Below are 21,753 nucleotides of genomic sequence, written 5' to 3'. Positions count from 1 at the left end.
ACAGATGTTTTGTCTGTTGTCAATGTGTAAATAAGAACCTTTATGATGACGTTAGATCCTCCTGAGAATGGTCAGTTGTCTTAAGATTTTTCTTGATGTTACTGACAGCTTTGTCTTCACTTGGTACTGGAATTGTAAGCACCGTTCCAGGAGCTCTCTGACAACTCTGAGCCCCTGAAGAATGTTCTCGTCTTGATTGTGGTACAGTTTGTAGCTGGGCTGTGCTACTACATCACTTTACCAGAAGTATTGAAAGTAAATGTTATGGAATATGCACAAGCACTAAAACATTTTAATGACTTTAGTGGCTATATAAATACTGTTTTTAACAAAATGATTTTTCTTTTTCTCCAAAAGATACCACTCTTAATTACTTGTTACAATAAATAATGCCCAAGAACTTGGCATTGTTTTAAATGCTATGGAAAATAGTCCTTTGTTCAAATTAAAATTTACCCAACTGCTACAGAGCAACTGTTTTACTTTTGGGATTGTAGTTTATACAGTTATAGCCTAAACTACAGAGGTTGAGAGGTGTAGCCAGAGACTACAATAACATTCCATAGTAAGACCTTTCTCTTTTCAAATTATCTTTTATTTTTTCCCTTTCCTTAATAAAGTGGCAGGTAATTGTTGTGTGCAGTCTGTTTAACAAATCATTAGGGAAAAAAAATCGTGCTTTATTCTTTGTGAAAAGCTAACCTTTTCCAACCTTGAATGTTACAACCACTACACAGTAATAATCCAAACTAATTAAGGTTTGGATGTTGGTATTTCCTTCCATGTTTCCTTTCTATTTGTCTCTTACACATTTGTAAATCCATCAGGAAATTAGACTCGTCTTTATAGAATTTAAATCTGAACACACAAGAGGACATGAAATTAGTCAGTTGCTCTCATCTGGGTGGAAAAGGAGTTCTTCACAGGATTTTCATATCTCTGTAATAATGTACTTTTAGAACAGGGGAAAATACAAAAATGCCAAAAAATAGGCTTGACATAGGAATAATTGAATGCAGGAATGGAAAGTGGAGCACAAGTTACGGTGTGTCTGAAAGGCTGTGGGACAGATGGAGAGACCACTGGATTGAGAACATAAATGTATTAAAAAATTACAAAAAACGTAGCCATGGGGAAAGAAGCTTCAAATAGATAACTGGCAATGAGTGCTCTTACTCATCTTGTTAGAAGACATTTGTCCATGTAACAGGACTGCCGTACAGCCAGGCATAACTGACCGTTTCTGCTTAACAGATGTCTAGAACATCTTTTGAGGAACCTTTTGTTTCCACAGTGTTCTTCAGTTACTTGGGACAGTCCAACCCATGAAGAGTCATTTTGTTCTTATGTTGTAGGCGTCCATAACCCCAGACCACGTTATTTCATGTTCAGAAAAAGAGTTTATAATTTAAAAAAAAATAAAATCCAGCTATTTTAAAGTTGCACTTATGAAGTGAATTACTGCTGTGTATAGCATATTCACTCAACTGATGATAAATGTCTTTGTGAGATAGTTATGCTAAAGCCCATAAATCACAATTCTGTTTGCTTAACCCAGTGGTGGTAACATACAGATGAAAGTAACACCTTTTGGAAATTGTAGTTATGTGAATTTTCTCACTGAGCTGTACCTAGCAGTATAACATGCATATATTTTTATTGCCAGAAAGGACCCACTTGAATTATGCGCTCTCTTGATTGCTATTTCAGTGATATTTTGCAAGTCTCTTCCAATTATGAGGTCATGGCTGTTGTTCCTTGTACTGAAATGAGAAAGCTGTCTTTGCTAGGACTTGAAATTTCCAGTGAGTAATTCTGCAATAATTACAGTGTAATTAGAGGCCATATAAAAATTACTTTCAGATTATCTCAGAAGTTCCCATTGTAATATTGAACTGTTGCATATACCTTAGGTTCTACAAGCTAAAGGGACGAGCATTAGACATTGTGTCGCTGAAAAGCTCTAGCGTGGACAGTCACAGCATCTAAGAATGCACGTTTCTAACCCAATAATTCTTTTTTCTGTTGCCTTGTAGGTTGTCAAGATATTGCGGATGAATTTAGAGCACAAGAAATAGATGGGCAAGCTCTCCTTTTGTTGAAGGAGGATCACCTTATGAGTGCAATGAATATTAAGCTTGGACCTGCATTGAAGATCTGTGCACGTATCAATTCATTGAAAGAATCCTAGGGGGGGAACGTGAAGGTTTAAACAACAGTTTCTCAGTGACAGAACCAACAGTAATATGCCAACATCTTCCTGTGGCATGAGAGTTACTGTGATGTTTTGTTAAATATATGGGGTTTTCCCCACATAAAGACTTAAAAATGTTCCTTTGATTATACCAGGTAGTCCTCTGTAGTTTCCACAATTCATAAGTTCATGGTAAAGTCTGAATAATACTTTGGGTTGAAGTGGGAGTTCATGGAAAAACATGAAGTGAAATATGCTGTGATAGGCTAAATATTCCCCAACATGTACTTTCTTATAAGTTTAACATCCCAGCACCCAACCCAGTCTAAACACCATTTAAATTGTGTTGCTGTATTCTGAACGATTTTTCCCACATACAGCAGTTTTTGGACTGAAATAACAGAAGTGTCCACGGACCCTGTGGAAGCACTAATAACAGTAAAATGCTATGCATTTAGTTGTGCTGTCTGAGTTTCTTTTAGTCCTGAGCAAATTGTTTGTAAGGGGTAGGTTGGCAGCTGGTTTTCCTTGTGTAGGCTTACCCTCATCTCTGCCACTGTAGTATTTTCTTGAAGTCTGGAAATACTATAAACCATGTAGATGTCTTGTCAAAATCCTCCTCATCAGGCTACTGAAATGCAATGGCATGACACTCTTGCCAGAGGTAACTGAAGCACATGTTACTTTACTCTTTGTATGCTGCTATGCACTGAGAGGGCATTAAGATGTTAGGTTTGTCGTTTCGCATGCTGCTAGTTAAACTAGACCAGCAGTTCTCAAATGGGGGTTCAGAGTGGATCCTGGGAAGGTGTGAGAACACTCGGGGTTCAGGTTCCCAAATGCCTAGGCATGAGGGGCTGAAAACTGCGGCCAGAACTAGCTCACATTGAGACAACCAGACTTTAAAGACTGGAGGTAGAGAAGGGATAGCATAGCTCAGATGCTCTTTTTCTTAATACCTCTTGTAACTTGTCTTTCCCTGTAGCGCATTCCCATTGTCTCACTGGAAGCTTCCAAGCACCTTTTACTTGTCCACTGGCCAGCATGAGCTGGGCTTGCAGTAGTCTGAGGAAGGAGCACGGTGAGTTGCTCGATGAAGTCCCTTCAGAGCTCGGTGTAGGAGCAGCTGCTGCTGCAGTGAGGGACCCTGGAGCTGCGGGTCGGCAGGAGGAGTGCCACTGCTAGGTAACTCTGGGTGAAATCTCTAGGGGCCTGCTTTGTCCCTCTGGCAGGAGATTTTGACTTGGATGCTGCAAACCCACTTGGTGGACTTTTAGTCTCCCTCAGTCTTCCCTCTCTCGCACTCTGTGTGGAACAAAGATGTGTTTCCCCAGTTACTGACGCTCTTGGAAGCTGCCTGGGCTCGGAGGCAGAAGCACCTTCTCAGCCTTTGCTTCCCCATCACCTGGGTACAGATGTTCACGAATGTGTTTTGTACCTTCTGTTCCCTTCCTTTTGCAGCTCTGCTCCCCTTATGTACAGGCCTAGATCCCTAAGCTCTTGTATAGGGAAAGAAGGGCATGTGTGCTGATAGAGTTGTTGTGTATATTTGAATTAAATATGTGTATGTGTCTGCAAATAATGTATTTTGTATTTTATGCAAATGAATGCATAATAAATGATTGTGTAGGGAGATATTCAGGGGGGCTGTAAAGCATTCCTGAAGAGGAACTGATCTAAAGTTTGAGAACTGCTGACCTAGATCAAAAGGAGTTAATGCACATACACTGGCTGAAAGGAAGGTTTATGACAGGTAGATTAATATGTATATTATTTAACTGATGACCTTAAAGAGTAAATTTAGATTACAGAAAAAATCTGTGCTTCATTTTCCTTTAGACTATTGCTTTGTTTCTACTAACAGACTTTCTACTGTTATCTTCCAGAGATCAACGTTAGAATCATTGTTTTTAATTATAACTGTTTAAGCTTACTAATAGCAGATGTTAATAATATTTTTATTAACCACTGAAGCTCCGAGTTAGGACAACCCGTTGCTGTTACGTGCTAGTATGTGGTGAGGGCCCTTATCCAAATGGCACCAAAGGCTTTAGATAATTAATTGATGTCTGGGTTTATTTTGGAGGGAAGTTGCTAAGCACTTTCTAATTTGTTTTTTCTCTCTTCAGTTACTGTTGTAAAATAAACTTCTTAGGTGAAGGTTCAACATTTGGCAATGTTCATCTGAAAGATGGTCAAATGATGGAGACAGTAGGTTCCCATTTGTAGCATTTCTGTAAGATACACCTGTAGCATATCTGTAACATATGTTCTAAAGTATACATTCTGTTTTGATGAGCTAATTGAAGACTAAAGATATCTTAGATATTTATCCTTTGGCTTTTGTCTTAAAGTTTTATTATTTTTATACGAAAATTTCACGCTAATTTTTAATCTGTCTTCTGATTGTACTGTTCTTTGGCAATGTAAAAAGTAGGTATGCATAAATGTGATTTGATAATGGCTTAAGGCGTATTTGAAAATGTGGACTTACAAGTCTTATTTAGACCTGCAGTTAATCACAGTGTTGTTACATGCATCAGAATTTCATGGCTGTTTGAATTTTGCTTTATTAGACAGCTTTCAGGAGACCTTCTACAGCTAGTGTTGATATACACACCTCAGACGTAACCACTGACAGATGCCAGAAGCTCAGGGTAGACCTGGTTAATGCACGTCTGTTCTGGTTCTTCTGGTACGCTACGTTTTCTGTGGTTTTGGGGGAGCCGCAGATAGTGAGTTATGCTTTAAATATTCATGAATGCATCAACTAAGAATGTGGGCCTTATGTATATTGAAATGCTTTTTTCTCCTTCACTGATTTTGGCATTAAGCAGGAGCTTAAAAGCAGACACAGCTATACTGATAGAAATGCACTATTGTATTGCATTGTATTGTATGCACACAATAGTGTATTGGAGTGTTTGCCAGTATAGCTGTGTCAGTAAAATCGATTTAAAAAAAAAATAATAAAGATCACACCTGTATGTGAAAATGGGCTGGAAAACTTCCAAGTGGGACTGAAGTCTACTTCAGAAGCTTTTGAATTTACTCAGAAAAGCAATATAATACTGAGAGTAGTATTCCTCCAGAACCATTTTGCATACCAATCATTTGTTTCTGTTCAGATCAGTGAGGTTTTCCAAGGCTCATACTACTATTTCCCATGGCTTTCCCCACAAATTAAGCTAGAACCTCTTGCAAAAAAAGGAAGCATTGCAGATTTGAACTGACTATTGTTTTAACACTTGTTCCCACTAGATGTGTCTACAGGAAATCCTTTTCATTAGCTTTATTTCCTGGGGTTTTGGTTTCTGTATTCAGACTGCTGCTGTTGTGGGCTACCTGTCATGGTAATCCCTGCAATATTTCAGTTCCTTTTGAAAGGAATACAGGACCTTAGCTTAAGAGGGAATTATGTTGGATGGCTTTTTCCCTTCCTTTTTCTCCACTAGTCTCCATCCTACCTTACTCCTTAATGCAAGCTGCAGCATTAGCTCAGGGCAAAACCCTTTTGCAGAGCACTGGGCTGAATGTGACTGTCGAGGCTTCTTCCAATAGAATTACAACTATTACACTTGTCTCTGCTTCAGAGTTTATTTGGGGTTTTAAAGAAATGCACCTGAATGGTCAAAATGGGTATGCAGACTCCCCTGCTTAATCTGGCTCATAGCACTCGGTATGTGGTGGTTTTCAGCAGAATCGGAGAACTCCAGCGAGGAAGCCCAGCCACCTCCGCTGACTGAAATGCTCTGGGAGCTCTAAGGCTGCTCCTTGTTCAAAAACAAGCATTGCTGGCAAAGTGCTAACTTCTCCCAGCCACCCCATATTGCCTCACATTTGGCACATTCGTAAAGCCTTTATCACCTTGCTTATATAGAGAATAAAAAATAACCATCTTGTCAAGTTAAACTGCCAGTTCTCTTGGATCACCAGAGAATGTTTGAAGGGTTTTTAAACAGACTGCATTGTAAATCCATTCATTAACCATTAATCCATCCTATTTTATTCCAGAAATTAAGTTCTTGACGTAGGGTAAAACCTTTGCTAGATCTGTGTCAATGAGGTATCAAATAGAAAGTTTATGTCCTGCAAGCATCTATTACCTCATTTCTTTCCTGTGAAAACAGCCTTTTCCCCGCTAACTTTTTTGGACAATTCACAAGTGGGAATCCAGTCTTTTGCATAGAGCAGATGGAGTCCATCATAACTGCAGATGTGGCAGCAAGAGTAAAGGAACAGGATGGAAACAAGTATTTGAGGTTCATGGTAGCTTTTCCATCACTTCTTTACCTTGGTCTTGGCTGTAGGGAAACGTTCAGGTATAAAACCATTTAACGGTAGTCAGAATGGATGTTCATGTCGTGAGACTTTGCTGGGTGTAGTGTGTCGCTGCCTGGCATACCAGTTAGAGCTAATGCCTATTTCAGATGACTGTTCTCATTTTAAATATCCCAGTCTCAATGCAGAAATTTACAGCTATTTCTTACACATTGGCAAATGTATAGCTCTGAGTGATTGAAGAACTCAATGACAGCTGTGTTGTCAGTCCTGGTTTTGCAAATAATTAGACGTCCACATAATTTATCACATGAGTAGTTCTGATTGTATTGAGACTATTCATATTAAAATTACACATCTGTATAAAAGCTTTCAGGGTTATTTTCTTACCAGTATTGCATAGAAATGTCCTGTTAGCATATATGTAGAAATACAGTTGTCACTCGGTAACCGGACTTTGACTCAGCAGTTGTTCTAGGCTGCAGATAATGACTCTGCAGAAAAATCAATCTAGGATACTTTTTTTGACATTCACCCAAATTACTTTATTAGAGATGGAGAGAAACTTATATTTTAAAGTATGTTGTTTAAAATATAAGTTTCTGTTGAATACTGCATGTAATAGGTGTGAACAGAGCTATAAATGCATAATTCCAATGTAAGGTGTTAATAATTGCTCATAGTGAATTAATTTTTAAGTCACTCTTGCACAGTGAGCTGTAGCTTCAGATGGGAAATACTGTGACAAGAAAGAAATGTAAACTCGTTTAATGCTTAGTTCATTTAAGTTAAGCCTAAATTAAGTTAATTTTAAAGGAATTTTCCTTTAGTCACAAGAATTTGTTTAGACCCTATTGGTTCTATGTAGTTAACATCCACTGGATGGCTTTGCAGATAGTGACGTGTAAAAAAAGAGATGGTGATTATGGTACGGATAAGTGCCTGCTGTGTAGATGCTATGTCTGCTTTTTCAAAAAGCTGTCCCTAACGTAACAGGAGCTGACGGGCAGCCTGTACCCTGCAGTGAGAGCCTGGGGCGCAGGCTGGATGCAGAAGCAGTTAGCCCACATTACCCTGGTCTGTGTGGATCTGGCTGATTTGGTTTTACTATCGTCCTAACTTCAGAGGAGCTCTATCACCTGCCATCTCCTCCTCCATATAGATTTCTAAATGGGCTTTATGCCCTGTTGGGCATCCACTGTGTTGGCTGGAGCATTTTGTGTCCTGCTTGTCCTTTCGGTCTCATGATCAGTACTTCCACGTGTATTCAAGGCCCCCATCCTCCGCTGCTGTGTAGGTTTGTGTAACCTCTACGGTAAAACTTACACCTGCTCATTCACATGAAGGGTAGTGCGCATTTACTGATCCCTTCAAGCTAAGTGGAAGGAAAAAACACAGTTCAGAGATGTGAATGTGTTTGTAACTGAAGGTACATAGTAAGCTTATAGTCTATTTTTTGTAATTATTGATCTAACTTTCCCGAAGCACAGTTCTGGGAGTCAAGTGTTGTGCATAGATTTCAAGTTAAAAAATTTTAGACTTCTAGCATGTATTAGCTTCCTGCTGAATTATCCAAAATGACTGCATACAGTAAGAAGCTAAGAAAAAGATCTGAAGAGATTTTTTTCCATCTAGAAAGAATTATGATTTGAGCACAATTGTACATTCATAGAATAGTGATCATAGGTATCATTTCAGTGCAATACGTAACACTTAAGGAGCATTATAATTGTGCGTAAAAAGCACTGTATTGTTACATGGGGGTGTTGAAAGGCTTATAGTATTGTTCATGGGTACTAAATCAGGGCATCCTTGCTGATGATGGGATTAGGCTGGAAGCACAAGTGTAATTGATTTATGAGGCACATCTGCTTCGTGGGTGAAGTCCGGTCAACCTGTGGGAAGACTTGTGTTGTCCTCCACCACCTGGCCGGTGTATCAGCAGCCAGGGTGTTGCCATCCTTTGGCAGCTTTCTGCAAAGTTGGCGCTGGAAAGAACAAGGAGATAATTCTGCACACCCAGCTTCCTTTTCGAGCAGTCTCTGTGTTACAGCATTAGCAAAGCAGTACTGATCAGGAGAGATGTGTGTAAAGAATGAAGGGTTTTGTTAATGAGTGCCAAATACTTCTGTTGAGAGTTGAAAAGATGTAGCATATCTCTTCAAAATCAATGTTGAATTTTAAGGGATTCGTTATACGAGGAAAGTGCAGAAGTTTCTCATAAAGGGTTAATGCTGTATCCGCTGTTACCATTAATATCAAATAATCCTATAAGAATTAAAGACTGTAAAGTATTTGAATGGTATAAGGCCATTAGCTGCTGGCACAGCACAAGAAGCCGTGTACAGAGGAGATAGATACAGCAATGGTTGTCTGTAGTTCAGATTATTTCAGAAATTTCCTAGTATAGCTTCTCTCCTCTTGCTGTCTGGCAGTGCAGAACAGGTAATCCTGTTCTGCAGGGCGGCAGCTGATGGTTACACGGCTGGGCTCGGGGTTCACTGTTAGGGCTTCCCAGAAGCACCAGATAATAAGAAAATGCAGAGGAAAAGCCTTAGTCGTTAGGAGGGTAATAGGATAAGGATCACTTCACAACTGGTATCTCCCTCCAGAAAAAGTCAAGGACAAAGGTGGGCTTACAAAGAGCTACTACTACTGTGTTTTAAATAGTTTCTTAGCAGGCTCAGACACCGCAGTGAGATGCTGCGTCAAGACCTGTAATGCCGCTGTTGCCTATTCAGTGGGTGTAGTGACAGCCTGAAGGTTGATCCTGTTTGGCATCTTTCCCCCAAGAGTATGGAAGAACAAATTTCATGGTAATGCAGTGATGTCACATCAGTACATTAATACTTGCCTTGACTGCATGTTGTGGCTTCCCTGTAAAAAATAAAAAAATTCAAAACTTAAAATAGGTTTAGAAGCGCTGCAGTGACTACGGGAACTCTGCCACGTTAGGATAGATGGGGTTGTGCAAACTTTAATTACAGGTTGAGGAGCTGAACCACACTGATAAATAAAATACATCAGCAGCCTTACCCAATTTGTTGCAGTTCTGGTTCTGTATATGTTAATGAATCGGCAGGGTGAGACTAACCACGAAAAACAGAAGCATCTGAAATGTACTTGAAAATAACTTTGTCTTTATCAGGTGTTAAATGAATTTTAAATTAGGAAATTTCCCTTGCCTGCCAAGTCCGTAGGGGTCAGTTATTTCATGATCTTCTGAAATGCCTGGTGCATTACTGTATTTGAGGTATCTGCTGGTTTTTAAATGGCATTAGGTTTTGTAAATATTTTGTCAACCCCATTTCAGTGGGTATCCAGTTTATATAAAACCTGAAGACACGCTGTGTCAAAAAAATGTGTGTAGACATGATTTATCCTATAGCATCTGAAGCGCTAAATAACCCGAGTAACAACTGGAGAGAGCAGGGAGTGATTGCTCAAGGTTGTTTGTCAAGTTAACGTTGTATGTGCTTTCCTACTTTTAACATGGAGATAGAATTTCCTCCAATTACATTTTCCAGCATAAAGGATAAAATAATTTGTGGTGCCAAACACTTCCAACAATGTTGCTAAGCATTGCCTCCTCTTATTGCACTAGTTTAAAAATTCAGTTTTTGATCATTTACTGTCCTTTTGATGGCCTTTTTAACACATTTCCCCCCAACCCTTTTCTACTGCTTAAAAATGCTCACGTCCTTTTGATTACATCACTGAAACCTCAGAGAAATACACCAGACTGTAGGTGAAAGAAGCACTATGTGGGGTGAAGTAATAAATCAGAATGACAATTGGACTTTGATATATTGCAGAAATGTAAGATAAATATATGATTGAGATGTGATTGTGTATTCTTATGAAGTGATATACTGGAATATTCTTTTATAAGAAATTTTAGCCCACGTAGCATTAAATTCTGCAATTAAATCTATGTCTATAATTGATATGTAATAATGTAAATTATAACCCAAAAATTAAATTTTACAGTTGAAGAGCACACACTGAATTATGTAAAAATAGGATCTTCACTTTGTGAATCATTTTTTAAAAAAGCACTTTCCTATTACCAACTAGCATGTGAATGAATTTTAGATTCTCTCATTTGTTACGATCTGTAGAAGTGAAATTTCTTTAATCTGTCAATGGATAAATTCATCATACAAATGCTAAAACAAAGCACCTTATACTATGCTGCTTAAACTTGCTTGTAATTGCACCTTTTGTTATCTGCAGATTTTTTCTTAATGAGTATTCTTGTGTGATACCATTGTTCCCTGTGGGTCTGGGTGAATGATTAACCAACCTACAGCGTCATTTACTTACATAGTTTCTATTTCAGTACAACATTGTATTGTGAGTTCAGTGCTTCAGAAATAAATGCTACTTCCATTTGTCTGCCTTGGTTGCGTATCATTTATTTCTCTTCTACAAAAATAAATCGAGACCTTCATAAAACAGTCAGAATTTGAAAATTAAGAGAGCATTTTTGCTAGAAACCTGAAAAATTCTTCCCCTGCTGAAGTTGTCGCACTTTAAATTTGAACTGTTTTAATTTTAAGGTAATTTTGTCTTCAAAATAAATTATATTGTAATTTAAGCCATTCTTTAACCTTGGGTATGTATTTAAGTATAGCAACTAACCTTGTTGCTTCTCTCAGACTTATTTATTTTTTAATATGTACATACATACATTAGAGGAGCAGTAGCAAAGAAATAATGAAACATCACCACCTTCCCTGTAGTTGTGGAAGTTTCACATCTTGCACTATTTTTGTACTACCTAAGCAAAGTTTGTATTTCTGTAGGAGTTGTAGCTTTACATTAACTAAACCGATTTATTTCCTGTTAAACAGACAACAACACTTCACTGAAATCAAACTGACAAGAAGTCACACTTTTAACAAGAAAATACACTTTATAAAACCACACAAGTTGTTTGAACTTTTGACAGTTTGTGAACACGTGTGCATAACTGATAAAAAGGGCTCCAGCTTTGAAGAAGACTTTATTGCATTTTGTACTATAAAACCTGAGATTGTTCCCTTTAAAGGAAGTGTAAAATTCTAGTCATAAACATAGGGTTTAACTGAAAACGTATATAAGTAGTGCTCTTTTGGTAAACCCATACTTTCAACTTAAATGCTCTGAGCTGGCAGGTGCTTTCTGCCCACTGGAAACCAGTGTGGAAGTGGACCATGTCCCATGCTCTGGTGCAACAGTCATTACAATACCGGTGGACGCTGGACTTTTTTCCAAGGGTTATAGCTCTGGAGATGTTTCCATTCCTACAGATGATCATCTGTAAGGACACAGCCACCGAACGCCAAACTACACACTGCTGTCGCACAGGACTTATTTGCAGTCTTTTCAGTCAGCAGCTCATTAACAGATCACAATTACTGTGCCAGGCCTATCGGCTGGCTCTGTGTTTTCATTGTTAAATGGCATAAAGCAGAATTTCCAGCTGACAAATGGATCTGTAGACCACATCTCCTCTGTCAGTTCAACATCGTGACATCGACACCAGTATGCTACTGCAATGAGAAAGCTGTTGATGAAGTACAGCCAAGGGACGTTCATCTCCATGTAGGCTGGAATCCGAGCACCGAGAAACAAAATGATAATTTGAAGAAGAACTAAAGGTGCCCAAGTGCCAAGAAAACAGATGAGGAGTCTGGTCAGGAGCTGCCACTTAGAGCAAGTGCCGTTGTTGTTAGACACACAGGGGAACATCAGAACAGGCTGACCGGCAAAGGAAACTACCCTGACAGACAGCAGCATGGTTACAACTTGCTTCCAACAAGCCAGAAGAGCCATGGCTATCAGCAGCACCGTGGCACATGAGACTGAGTAGCTCTGCATGCTGGTATAGAGAGGGCACTGATAAGGGGAAAAATGGTTCTGAATTTCTAGTTCTTCATAGATAGCGGGAACTTTTAGAATACAAAAGAACCCTGAAATCCATATAACAACCACAGCAAATACATAAAGTAATCTTTGACCTCTTTTAGGAAATTGAGAGGTTTGGGCTACAGTCATGTAATAATCCAGACCGGCCACAAGATACACCGGGTAATGCAAAATACTGTAAGTAAGAGAAATTATCTGAGTGAACAGGCAAATGTGGTACTTTGTAAAGCGCACACCCCAGAGGGCAAAGTCCTCAAAACAGAAAATGAAAGATATACTCATCAGCAGTACGAAATCAAGAAGTGCTAGTGAAATGCAAAAGTATCCCAAAAAACTAGTTTTCACATTTTTTTGCTTAACTTGCAACATGAAGAAATCAAGGAACACTTTCCCAAGTACAATCAGGAGCAACATGCAGCTGATTTCAAAAGATTGGTTGACCTGGGTGTAGTGGTACTGACCAGAACAATTTTCACAGAGTATGGCAGCCATCCTCTGATAGGGAGGACCAGCAAAGTAGGTATCACAGGGCACAGTGCTTCATATCTGAAAAGAAGGAAAAAAAAAAAAAGTTTGTAACAATTTATTTCTGGGTACCTCTATCAATTAGTTAATTCTCCATCATAGCAAGTACTCAATTTACACCTGAATTTTCCAGGCTCCTTAATCAAGAGTAAACAGCTTCACCAACACATCATTAGGATTTAGGCACTTCTTGACAATTTATGTTCTTCAAACTACATTCCCGAGAGTTAAAAAGTCAACATAGATATTGAAGTTACTTCTTCCTAAGGAAAGGCTGACTGTGTTCCTTTCCTTTAGAAAGTATGGGCATCTTTCTGTCCAGCTGGGCTGAGGGAGGGATGTTTCAGAGCTCCTACATATTTTGAAGAAATTAGACAACGACAGAGGACAGAAATCATACAAGATTTCACATTTTGGCCTCACAGTTCATTATGCTCAAAGAACCTATATGGAACTGAGACTGCAGAAACGTCCTGTAAGCATTAGAAGCATCAACCCAACTCATCCCTTTTCGGTGCTAAAATCCTGGAACAGCAAGGCAATCCGAAGCCTTACAGGAACTGTTCTCCACGTGCTAACTGCTGAGGAAAATGCACACGGGATGGCTTCATGTGTGTCAGCGGGTCACACTAGGTGAAGATGTACCTGCTTTCTTCTCTCTTTCCTAAAGGAGCAGGATGCTTCAGCAGAGAAAAGCTGAGGAGCCAAGGCAGCCGTACAACGGAACCGCCTCTCAGGAGCTCTGGTAACAGTGATTCACTTGTACTTAAACAGGCACCCACACCGCGCTGTTACCAGCTTGCGGGGGCTAGCGAGCGTTTGAGTCGGCGTCTCCTGAAAAACCAGCTTGGAACAACTGGAAACGCTTGGCAGCGCGCCCTGAGATGTGTCCACGGAACTCGGCCACCGGCCCACCCGGGCTCGCTGCTTCGCCTTCACCCGCGCACGTACCTTTCGCCTGCTAGAACCTGTTACAGCACAACAGCCTCCGGGCTGCGCGCCGCGGCCGGCACCGCACGCTGCCGGGGGCGCGCCGGGACGGGCAGCCTGCAGGCCCGGCCGGCTCGCACGGGGCGGCCCGTCACCCAGCCCCGCAGGAGCGCTGGGGCCGCAGGGCGAGAGCCCCGCCGCAGGTCGGGCCGCTGCTGCCTCGGGGCGGCGGCCGGGGCCGAGCACGGGGGTGGCCGCCCGCTCCCCCCCAGCCCGCGCCGCCGCCGGGTCCCGGGCCGCCCCGCGGGCTCCTCCGCACCGGCCCGGGGGCGGCTCTGAGGGGGCGGCAGCGGCCGCGGCGCCGGGCTCCCGCCCGGGCCGGCCCCTCCTCGCCCGGGAACTCACCTGCTGCTGCCGCCGCCCCTCCGCGCTCCTCCTCGGCCTGTGCCGCGGGGACCGGCCCCGGCCTCCCGCCCCAGGCGGCGGCCCCCTCAGGCGGCGGCCATCTCCGCCCCTGCGCATCGCACGGGGAGCGGCCGGGGTGGGGCGGGAAGGGACGGGCTGGGCTGGGCTCGCCGCGCCGTCGGGTGGGGCCTGCCCGCCCCGCACCGCTCCGCACCGCACCGCTCCGCACCGCTCCGCACGCACCCGGCCGCTCGGCTCCCGCCGCCTGCGGGCTGCGGCCGGCCCTGCCTGCCGGGGCCGCCCTGAGGAAAAGCGCTGGGGGCGGCGCTGGTCACCGGAGCGGCGAGGGCCGGGCGGCGCGGCCCTCCGGGGCCACCGAAGCCAGCACACAGGGGGCGGGTGACCGCTTTCTGTGGTAACCGTGTGGCACAGGGGGCGAAAGGCTGCGGGGGCTGAGGGCGGCTCGGCGGCAGGGGCCGCGGCTCTCGGGGCAGGGGCCGTGGCCTCCGGTGCCGGGCACGGCGGTGGGCGTGCGGCCGTGCCGTGCGAAGGCCGGTGTGTGCCCCCCGGCGTGCGCTCGCCCCCCGCGCTGGCTCTGGGACTCGGCCCCGCTGGGGAACACGCGCCGGTCCCAGCCACACAGAGGTGTTGGGGCAGGAGCGGGGATGCCGGTCCCCTCCCAGCGATGGCCCTGCAAACACCCAGCGGAAAAACTGGAAAAACTCAATTTCTGTTTCTTTTCTGGTCTGACAGATGGAAGAGCTCTCAGCACGGATCTCCTGTCCCTGCCCACGGAGCCCTCCGTGGGGAAGTGCCTGGCTTCCCTTGGGGCACGGTCAATACACAATTCCCTGGATTTTGAGGCTTCCACATGGACGTTACCCTTCCGTACTGCCGTACCGAACGCAGCATGCCTCTAAACATGAGACAGTTCACCTTCTTCGGCATAGCTCTGCTTTTATCCTTGATTAAGCCATCGAATCAGTACTCCAGGAGTCAGCTAGTGGTGTATTTGCAACACAGTTCAAACTTTTAACATCATGTAATGGTTTTGTAGAACGCTTCTGGTTTTGAAATACAACACAAGATTGTAAAAACCCCTCAATACTGTGTATTTAGTCTCTTCCACAAGGGAACTTAATATTTAACTGGCAACTGCATTCTGGTAATGATACAGTTAAAGGGCTATAAATAAATATTAACTGTGAACGCTACCCTGGCAAAAAGATTTTTCACAAGTGGGTCTCTCAATTCTTCTTCCTCAGAGATTCTCAATAATTACAAAAAGTTTAGGAGAGAGGTTAGCAAATACCCATTATTTGTTTAAAAATAATGATGAATGAAAACAGGTAATCCTGGAAATAAATATAAAACCTTATAAGTGGGTTGGCTTTTCAGCTTGGCCATCCTGTAGCAATCTACTTAATAAAATTTAAAGATTCACGGTAACAGTACTTCACCTCTTCCAGATCAAAGTACTAATTTAGTTTTCCATTTGTTGTTTTAATTCCCATTTACCGGCATGTGTAGGACAGCTGCACATCCCACCGGAGGAATGGCTTGCTGAGGGACCTGGACGGTGCTTCTTAAGTTAATTGGCAGTGGTTTCCTGATCACTGCATGTACACAATGTAGCTGTAATACTATGACATCTTTATTTTTTCCCTTTTATGTTTTTGGTAATTCAGCATTAAATGTAATGAGAGGCTTGGAAGCCTGTGACTTCCATGCTGCAGCACCTGCCCTGTGCCCAGGACGGCCACTCCTCTGCCTCCACAGGATGCTCATCTGAACCAGCTTACTGAGCAGGAGTTGCTAGTGTGAGTCTCTAGATGATCTGGGAAAAGGTAGTGTCTAACATCCTTCCTTTCCCAAAAATTAGGTACTGGCAAGAATAAATGAAATCTTTTAGATAATTCCTGCAGATCAGATTGCCTGAAACTTGGGCAGAACTCTGGGACCTAATGAGGAGAGCTAAACCCTTTGGGAGATTTTTGGGTTTGTTGATGATCGGTATTATATTCTGAAAAAATGTGAGAGCTTAAAGTAATCTGAGGCAGCATTCACACTGGCAATATTTTCTTACCCAAACAGTACTTACTAGGTCTGTTAGACAAGTTGCAATGCAATGAGAAAATGTTTACACCTGAGATGGGTATTGTACATTCTGAGCACCCAGTCCATGGTGTGGACCCACTCAGAAGTATCTGAGTGGTGATGACCTCACAAATTTTCTTCTTAGTTCCAATCCCAAGTAAAGCAACAGAAGTGATTTTCCCAGTGGTAGCTAATGAATTGTTTTTATGGTATCTTTCTGATGTTTTTGTTTCTGATCACGTCTGTCTTTACGACTGCAGAAACTACTGTACTGGCCTATGTGGGGAGATACCTGGTTGGTAGAAATGAACAACCAGGAGGGGATGGGGACAGTTCAGACATTTTTTTCTGCAGATAAAAATCCTGATGAGCATGTGGCTTCCAGAGTATGCAGCACAGTACGTCAGCTCCATGCTCAGCGAGCCTTCCGAGCAGGCTCCTCAGCATGGCCCGTAGGAGCACTGTGCCGCCCAAGTTACATCCTGAGTTAATGCTGAGACACTTGGCTTCCCTTTCCCTCCACCAAGGCCCTCTGTGGCAGTTGTTTGAAAGTTTGCTTACTACTTACTGATTGCTCTCAGGTGATTCTTTTCTGCTTCTGATTGCCACATCTCATCTTCCTGTTTGTCAGAGAAATGATACTGCAAGATGGGATGCCCTGCTGTGCTAGAAGCTGCTTACATCGAGTATGGGATAAGGGCAGGACTTCTTTAGCATCAACTCCGCTTGCAGCTTCGCAGGAAAACTTGCAGGTACTTGACAAATACCATACCCTGTTAATAATGGCTCGAGCCCATCCTGCTTGATTAAAGAGGCTGCATTTATATTCATGTGCAGCAATAGAAAGGTTTAAGGAATTAATTTATATTTGCATGCAGGCAGCTGAATGTGAAAATAAGACAGGAGACCGCCTCGTCCAGGAGAAGGGTGCATGTAATGATACATCAAACCTCTTGCAAAAGCTGTTTGTGTTTTCTTCAGATGATGAGGTTGTCCTTCTGTGTCCCCTGTAGTCAGAAGATATTTGCATAGGTGCTTCCTTCTGCTTTCAAGACTGTGTCCTGCTGCTGGTGGCTCATATTTTGGGTTCTGTTAATTGTAAGGGTAGGACTTTAAGACAAAGGGGAAAGGAACAAGTACTTCAACTCTAACTTCAAATCTAATTTGTTCAGTTTCTGAAAGAAACAGAGTGACTGAACAAAGTTTGTGTCCTCATAGAGTGGGGATTGGTCTCTACCTTCTCCCTTCTGTGATGAAGCTCAGCACCGCGGCCCCACGGTTCACTGCGGCTTTTGAAGTCACTTACAAAGACCAGTGGGGAGTAGGAGAGTTTCTGCATGTTCCTTCTGCTTCATCCTCAGTGCTGCCTGATTTAGGGCCTTCAGACAGTTCCCTTCAGACAGGGGTAGGTGTAGATAGCAAATGCAACTTCTTTACCATTACTTGAAGGATTCTAGGGGGTGCTTTGTGTGTAGTTAGAACAGAATCTTTTACTTTTCCCCAGTTTTTCCTGCTTGGGACGTGTTGTGCTTCAAAAGCTAGTTGTAATCTGCCCCTTCATTCAGTTGAGCAGAAGGAATAAGTTTAAACCCCACCTCTGTGTATTTCAAGAAATCTTACCTTGACATTTTGGGCACCTCAAGCCACGTGGGAGCAAGACAGGGAGATCAAATGCGTATTTATGCAGTTTGATGTCATGTGTGGGGAAAGCTATACGCTGCAAGGTAACCTCCTGGAAAAATTGTTATGAGAAATCAATATCCTGAGCAGCCAGGAGCTGGGCATGGCTCAGTTTGGAGACAAATGGACATAACAGCCGTGAGCAGAGCTGGCAGTGGGCTGCGGCGAGCGCAGAACATTGTCTCTGGAATGTATTTGTATGTAGAGACGAGTGCCAATCTGACACAGCCTCGCCTGTATCCTTCCCTTTTGTCTGGGTATACCTTTAACTGGGTGTTGCCTGGCTGAGCATGTTTAATGCCCTATTAGATTTTATGCCTTGTCAGCATGGGATCAGCAACTGGAGTTTTGCAATGGCTGATGAGCAAGCAGTTGTGCAGTTGCTGTTCCTGAAAGGCTGCATGTCTCAGAAAAAAACAGTATGGTGTTTACGAAGATTTTAAATTTTCAATAAAATACTTGACCAGTGTCCCATTTACAAGATGTTTCCATTTACGTTTCAGGAATCTTTTAAAAGCACAGATTATGTGCATTTAGATCTTGATTTGCCTCATTTGAGGTGCTCATCTTAAAAGTAACAGGTTTGTTCATAGGAAGTTCTTGTTGAGAAAAAACTATTTCCATTGTAATTTTAATTCGAAGGCATCTTGTTACAGAACTCTAACGCTGCTTGTTCAACGAAAATCTAGTACATGCAGCATGTAGTTGATGTCAGCCTTGTAGCAGCGTTTCCTTGATTTGTGTAACTGCAGCATGCTTTCACCGTACAAGGTGTAACCTTTCCTGGTGCTCATGATGATGATGATGCAGGGGTATTTTTATTTTTTATTTTTCTATTGGCTTGTCTTTGACACAAAGAATTTTTCAGGGAACTAGAAGAAAGATGGGAAGAGCAAGGCTCTGAAAACTGTGTTGTATGAACCAGTAATTTATAAGATCTGATACATGGCTCACTGGTCACTGTGACAAGAAAGTAAAATTGTTAAGACTGAAGCCAACCTGGGGTGCAAGGGGTGATGCTACTGTCATTGTTTTGTTGTTTGTGAGCAACACAGAGTGAGTAATCTTCTGTAACCTTTTAGAATATTGCTACCTCCTGGTAGATGTCAATTTTAAACAAATTCTATAGTGGCACTTCTATTTAAAAGGAAGCTAAAAAGCAGTGAAGTGTAATTTCAGTCCCACCCTCACTCTGAAGAATTCAAAACTACATCTTCTTATTCCCAACAAACAGCTTTTCTTAATTATTAGTGGAAGATTCATATGCCAGAAAGAGAAAATAAGAATTTACTGTTAAGGCTAGTGAGAGTCACCCGGGACTCTTCTCTGCGTTTCATTTACTGACTAGTAAAGGTAAACTGCCAGAGGGCCTCATAAGCACTGATATCCTTTACTGGATCCAGGCTACGGAGTACTTTATGGGATCATAAGCTTAGCCTTTTCTGTGTTTGGTTTATGTTTTACATGATGAGGATTAATGGTGGTTACCACCTGTAGAGTATGCTTTGATCTATATCTAAAGCATGATCTGTGTTTACTGAGTAGATAGCGCTCTCTTTACTTTAACTTGCACTGAAACCATTTGCCTAAAGCTGTTACTAACTCTAAACTAATTCCTCTCTCAAAAGTCTTTTATTATAAACCAAGTATGTTTCTGAGTGATCATTATTTTCACATTAAAAAAAAAAATACAAACCACAAAAATGCATGGCAAAACGAGTGCCTGCTGTGTCAGCCAGTAAGTAATGGACTCTTTGTGGACACAAAAAGTAAATGTTCCTTTTGTTTTCCTGCACCTGTTGCTGTATTACAAATAAAATCATCTGATGTTTTATTAAATAAAATGAAAAGCCTTAATAAAATTGTACCAGCCATTACCAGGAAGTCTATTGAAAACATTCAGCAGCTGCTTCAGTCTCAGTTCACTTACACTGATAGGATTGTTTCGTCCTTCTGCTCTAAGTGAAAAAGCTGCAGTGCCGTGTCGGTGTGCAGCAGAGCCTGGGACCGTTTCATACCACTCTCCTCCAACTCCCTTTGAAGTATTTGATTAGAATCAATAATAAATCATGCTCAGCAGTTAAGTGCCTGTGACTTACAAAAGTTTGTTAGAAGTGAGTGTCCCGCGTCTTACATCTAAGTGTTTTGCAAACATCAGCTTACATACCCTTACAGCATAGTGGTAAAGCAGGTAAAGATCTACTGTGTTATTCTGACTTTACAGAGGGGGATTAATCAGAGAGGTTAAGACTCAAATCAGTCAACCTTTTTCATTAGATAAAATGCCCAGGTAGCCTGAGGAATCCTCTGGAGTGAGCTGGGGGTCAGCCTCACTCAATATAGTTAACCATCACCACTCTTTCTCTTAAGGTCCCTAACAGAACTGACCTGTATCTTCTGTATTTAAAAGTCAACGCATCTGTCGCATAGCTGTGTTGGCAAGTAGGTGGAGACTTTCACAGAACAGGCTGTAGTTCCTAACAAGAGTTGGCTAATTTGAAAGAAAAGGTAACCCTAGCAATAATCTCCATTCTAAATGCTGAACAGTAGGTCTTATGTTAAAACCACTAAGGAACTGCATATTGGAAAATGTTTGAGAAATGCTATTTTTACCAGAAAGTCTAACCAAGAATTTTGTTCAAACTTGGATGATTCCAACGTTTCTAGGTTTGGTTTTAAAAATGTATGAGAAGTAGTTGGATGAAATGTCAGCCCAGCAGTAAGTGATACAGCCCTCCCTTCCCACAACAGGGAGGAGGTGAACAGCGAGGCCGATGGGCGGGAGGTGCAGCCTGGGGACCTGGGGACAGCAGTCCCTCAGGATCCCCTGCTGGGACGCGTCTGCGGAGGGATTACCCACAGAGTCTGTCTCCTGCCTTGTTCTTGTGATGTTACCAATGTGTGAATCTACTCTGCATTTATCCCAGTGCAACTCCATGCAGAATTTAGACTCAAATACAAGGAAATAAGTCAAATACAAGCTTTCTAGAACTCATAGTAGTATGTATAGGATCTATATGTATAAAACTTTCTCATCCGAAAAGCTGATCTAAAACTGTGTGCTGCAGCGTGCCTCATGCAGGAGTTGGTGGCTGGCTTTGGCATTCCTCGTTTGGCCTGGCATGGATAAAGCCACGCCAGGGATACCGCTAGCTCGTAGCATCCTCTGCCTGCTCTGCTTTGCTTTGCTTTATTTCACAGCCAGGATTTTTGAGCCCGTCCTACTGGTGTTTTCAGCTCGAGATGGCCCTGCTCTCCTTCTCTCTTCAGGCACTAACCTGAGGAGGAGGAGGAGTAAAAGAGGGAAGTGAATCTGGAAGTTAAAAGGACTCAGCTCCCCCTTCATCAGTAAGTCAAGGGCTTGGTGGTCCTGGGTTAACAGTTGGACTTGATAATCTCAAAGGTCTTTTCCAATCTAATTGATTCTGTTATTCTATGATCCACAGTCAGGCCCACAGGGACCAAGAGCTCATTCAGACTCTGGAACACCCAGCGATGGGGAAGCCGGTTTTCTGTCCTCACTGTGGCATTTCCAGGGAGAAGAGTAGTTACTGATACTTAACTTTTCCACTGTGGTATTTTTCCTCCAGGCGGTTTTTAGGTGGCTTGAGGGTTTTTTTTGGTTTTGGTTGGTTTTGGGGCTTTTTTTGGAAATTGCTTAGGTTTGCGGCTGGAGTATGTAATCTGTGGCACAGGGATAGCACAGGGTAAGCAGCTCAGCAACTGCA

At 42.4% G+C, this 21,753-nt stretch overlaps 2 protein-coding genes and 1 long non-coding RNA gene across 14 annotated transcripts in view; 2 read left to right on the top strand and 1 right to left on the bottom strand.

Annotated features, from left to right (window-relative positions):
• Positions 1–10,873, top strand: part of PHC3 (polyhomeotic homolog 3) — a 38,430-nt gene extending 27,557 nt beyond the window's left edge. For 3 of the 5 annotated variants that reach the window (XM_080410499.1, XM_080410498.1, XM_080410497.1), the window contains 2 exons: positions 2,037–2,161; positions 3,180–10,873. In XM_080410499.1, the coding sequence (XP_080266625.1) occupies positions 2,037–2,161; positions 3,180–3,242 (188 nt within the window). In that variant the 3' untranslated portion in view covers positions 3,243–10,873. Of the gene's footprint in view, positions 1–2,036 lie in introns of all 5 variants that reach the window. The other 2 variants (XR_013931848.1, XM_080410496.1) reach the window with 2 other exon arrangements.
• A 591-nt stretch (positions 10,874–11,464) lies between these two features.
• GPR160 (G protein-coupled receptor 160) lies at positions 11,465–14,457 on the bottom strand. Of its 8 annotated transcripts, none has more exons than XM_080410531.1 (2): positions 14,249–14,457; positions 11,465–13,759 (listed from the first exon to the last, which is right to left on the bottom strand). In XM_080410531.1, the coding sequence occupies exon 2, from the start codon at positions 12,878–12,880 to the stop codon at positions 11,861–11,863; it is 1,020 nt and encodes a 339-aa protein (XP_080266657.1). In that variant the 5' UTR covers positions 12,881–13,759; positions 14,249–14,457; the 3' UTR covers positions 11,465–11,860. The 8 variants fall into 8 exon arrangements, with proteins under 8 accessions (XP_080266657.1, XP_080266658.1, XP_080266661.1 ...); XM_080410532.1 differs by having other exon boundaries at positions 11,465–13,747; XM_080410535.1 differs by having other exon boundaries at positions 11,465–13,265.
• A 109-nt stretch (positions 14,458–14,566) lies between these two features.
• On the top strand, positions 14,567–20,862 carry LOC308072933. Its single transcript, XR_013931849.1, has 3 exons — positions 14,567–14,663; positions 15,002–16,095; positions 16,977–20,862. It is a non-coding gene; the product is annotated as an uncharacterized lncRNA (long non-coding RNA).
• Positions 20,863–21,753: the final 891 nt, after the last annotated feature.

Source organism: Falco punctatus, assembly GCF_963210335.1.
Source record: "Falco punctatus genome assembly, chromosome: 13".
Taxonomy (NCBI): Eukaryota; Metazoa; Chordata; class Aves; order Falconiformes; family Falconidae; genus Falco; species Falco punctatus.
Note: the sequence above shows the minus strand (reverse complement) of the source record. Positions and strands in the feature narration are given on the sequence as shown.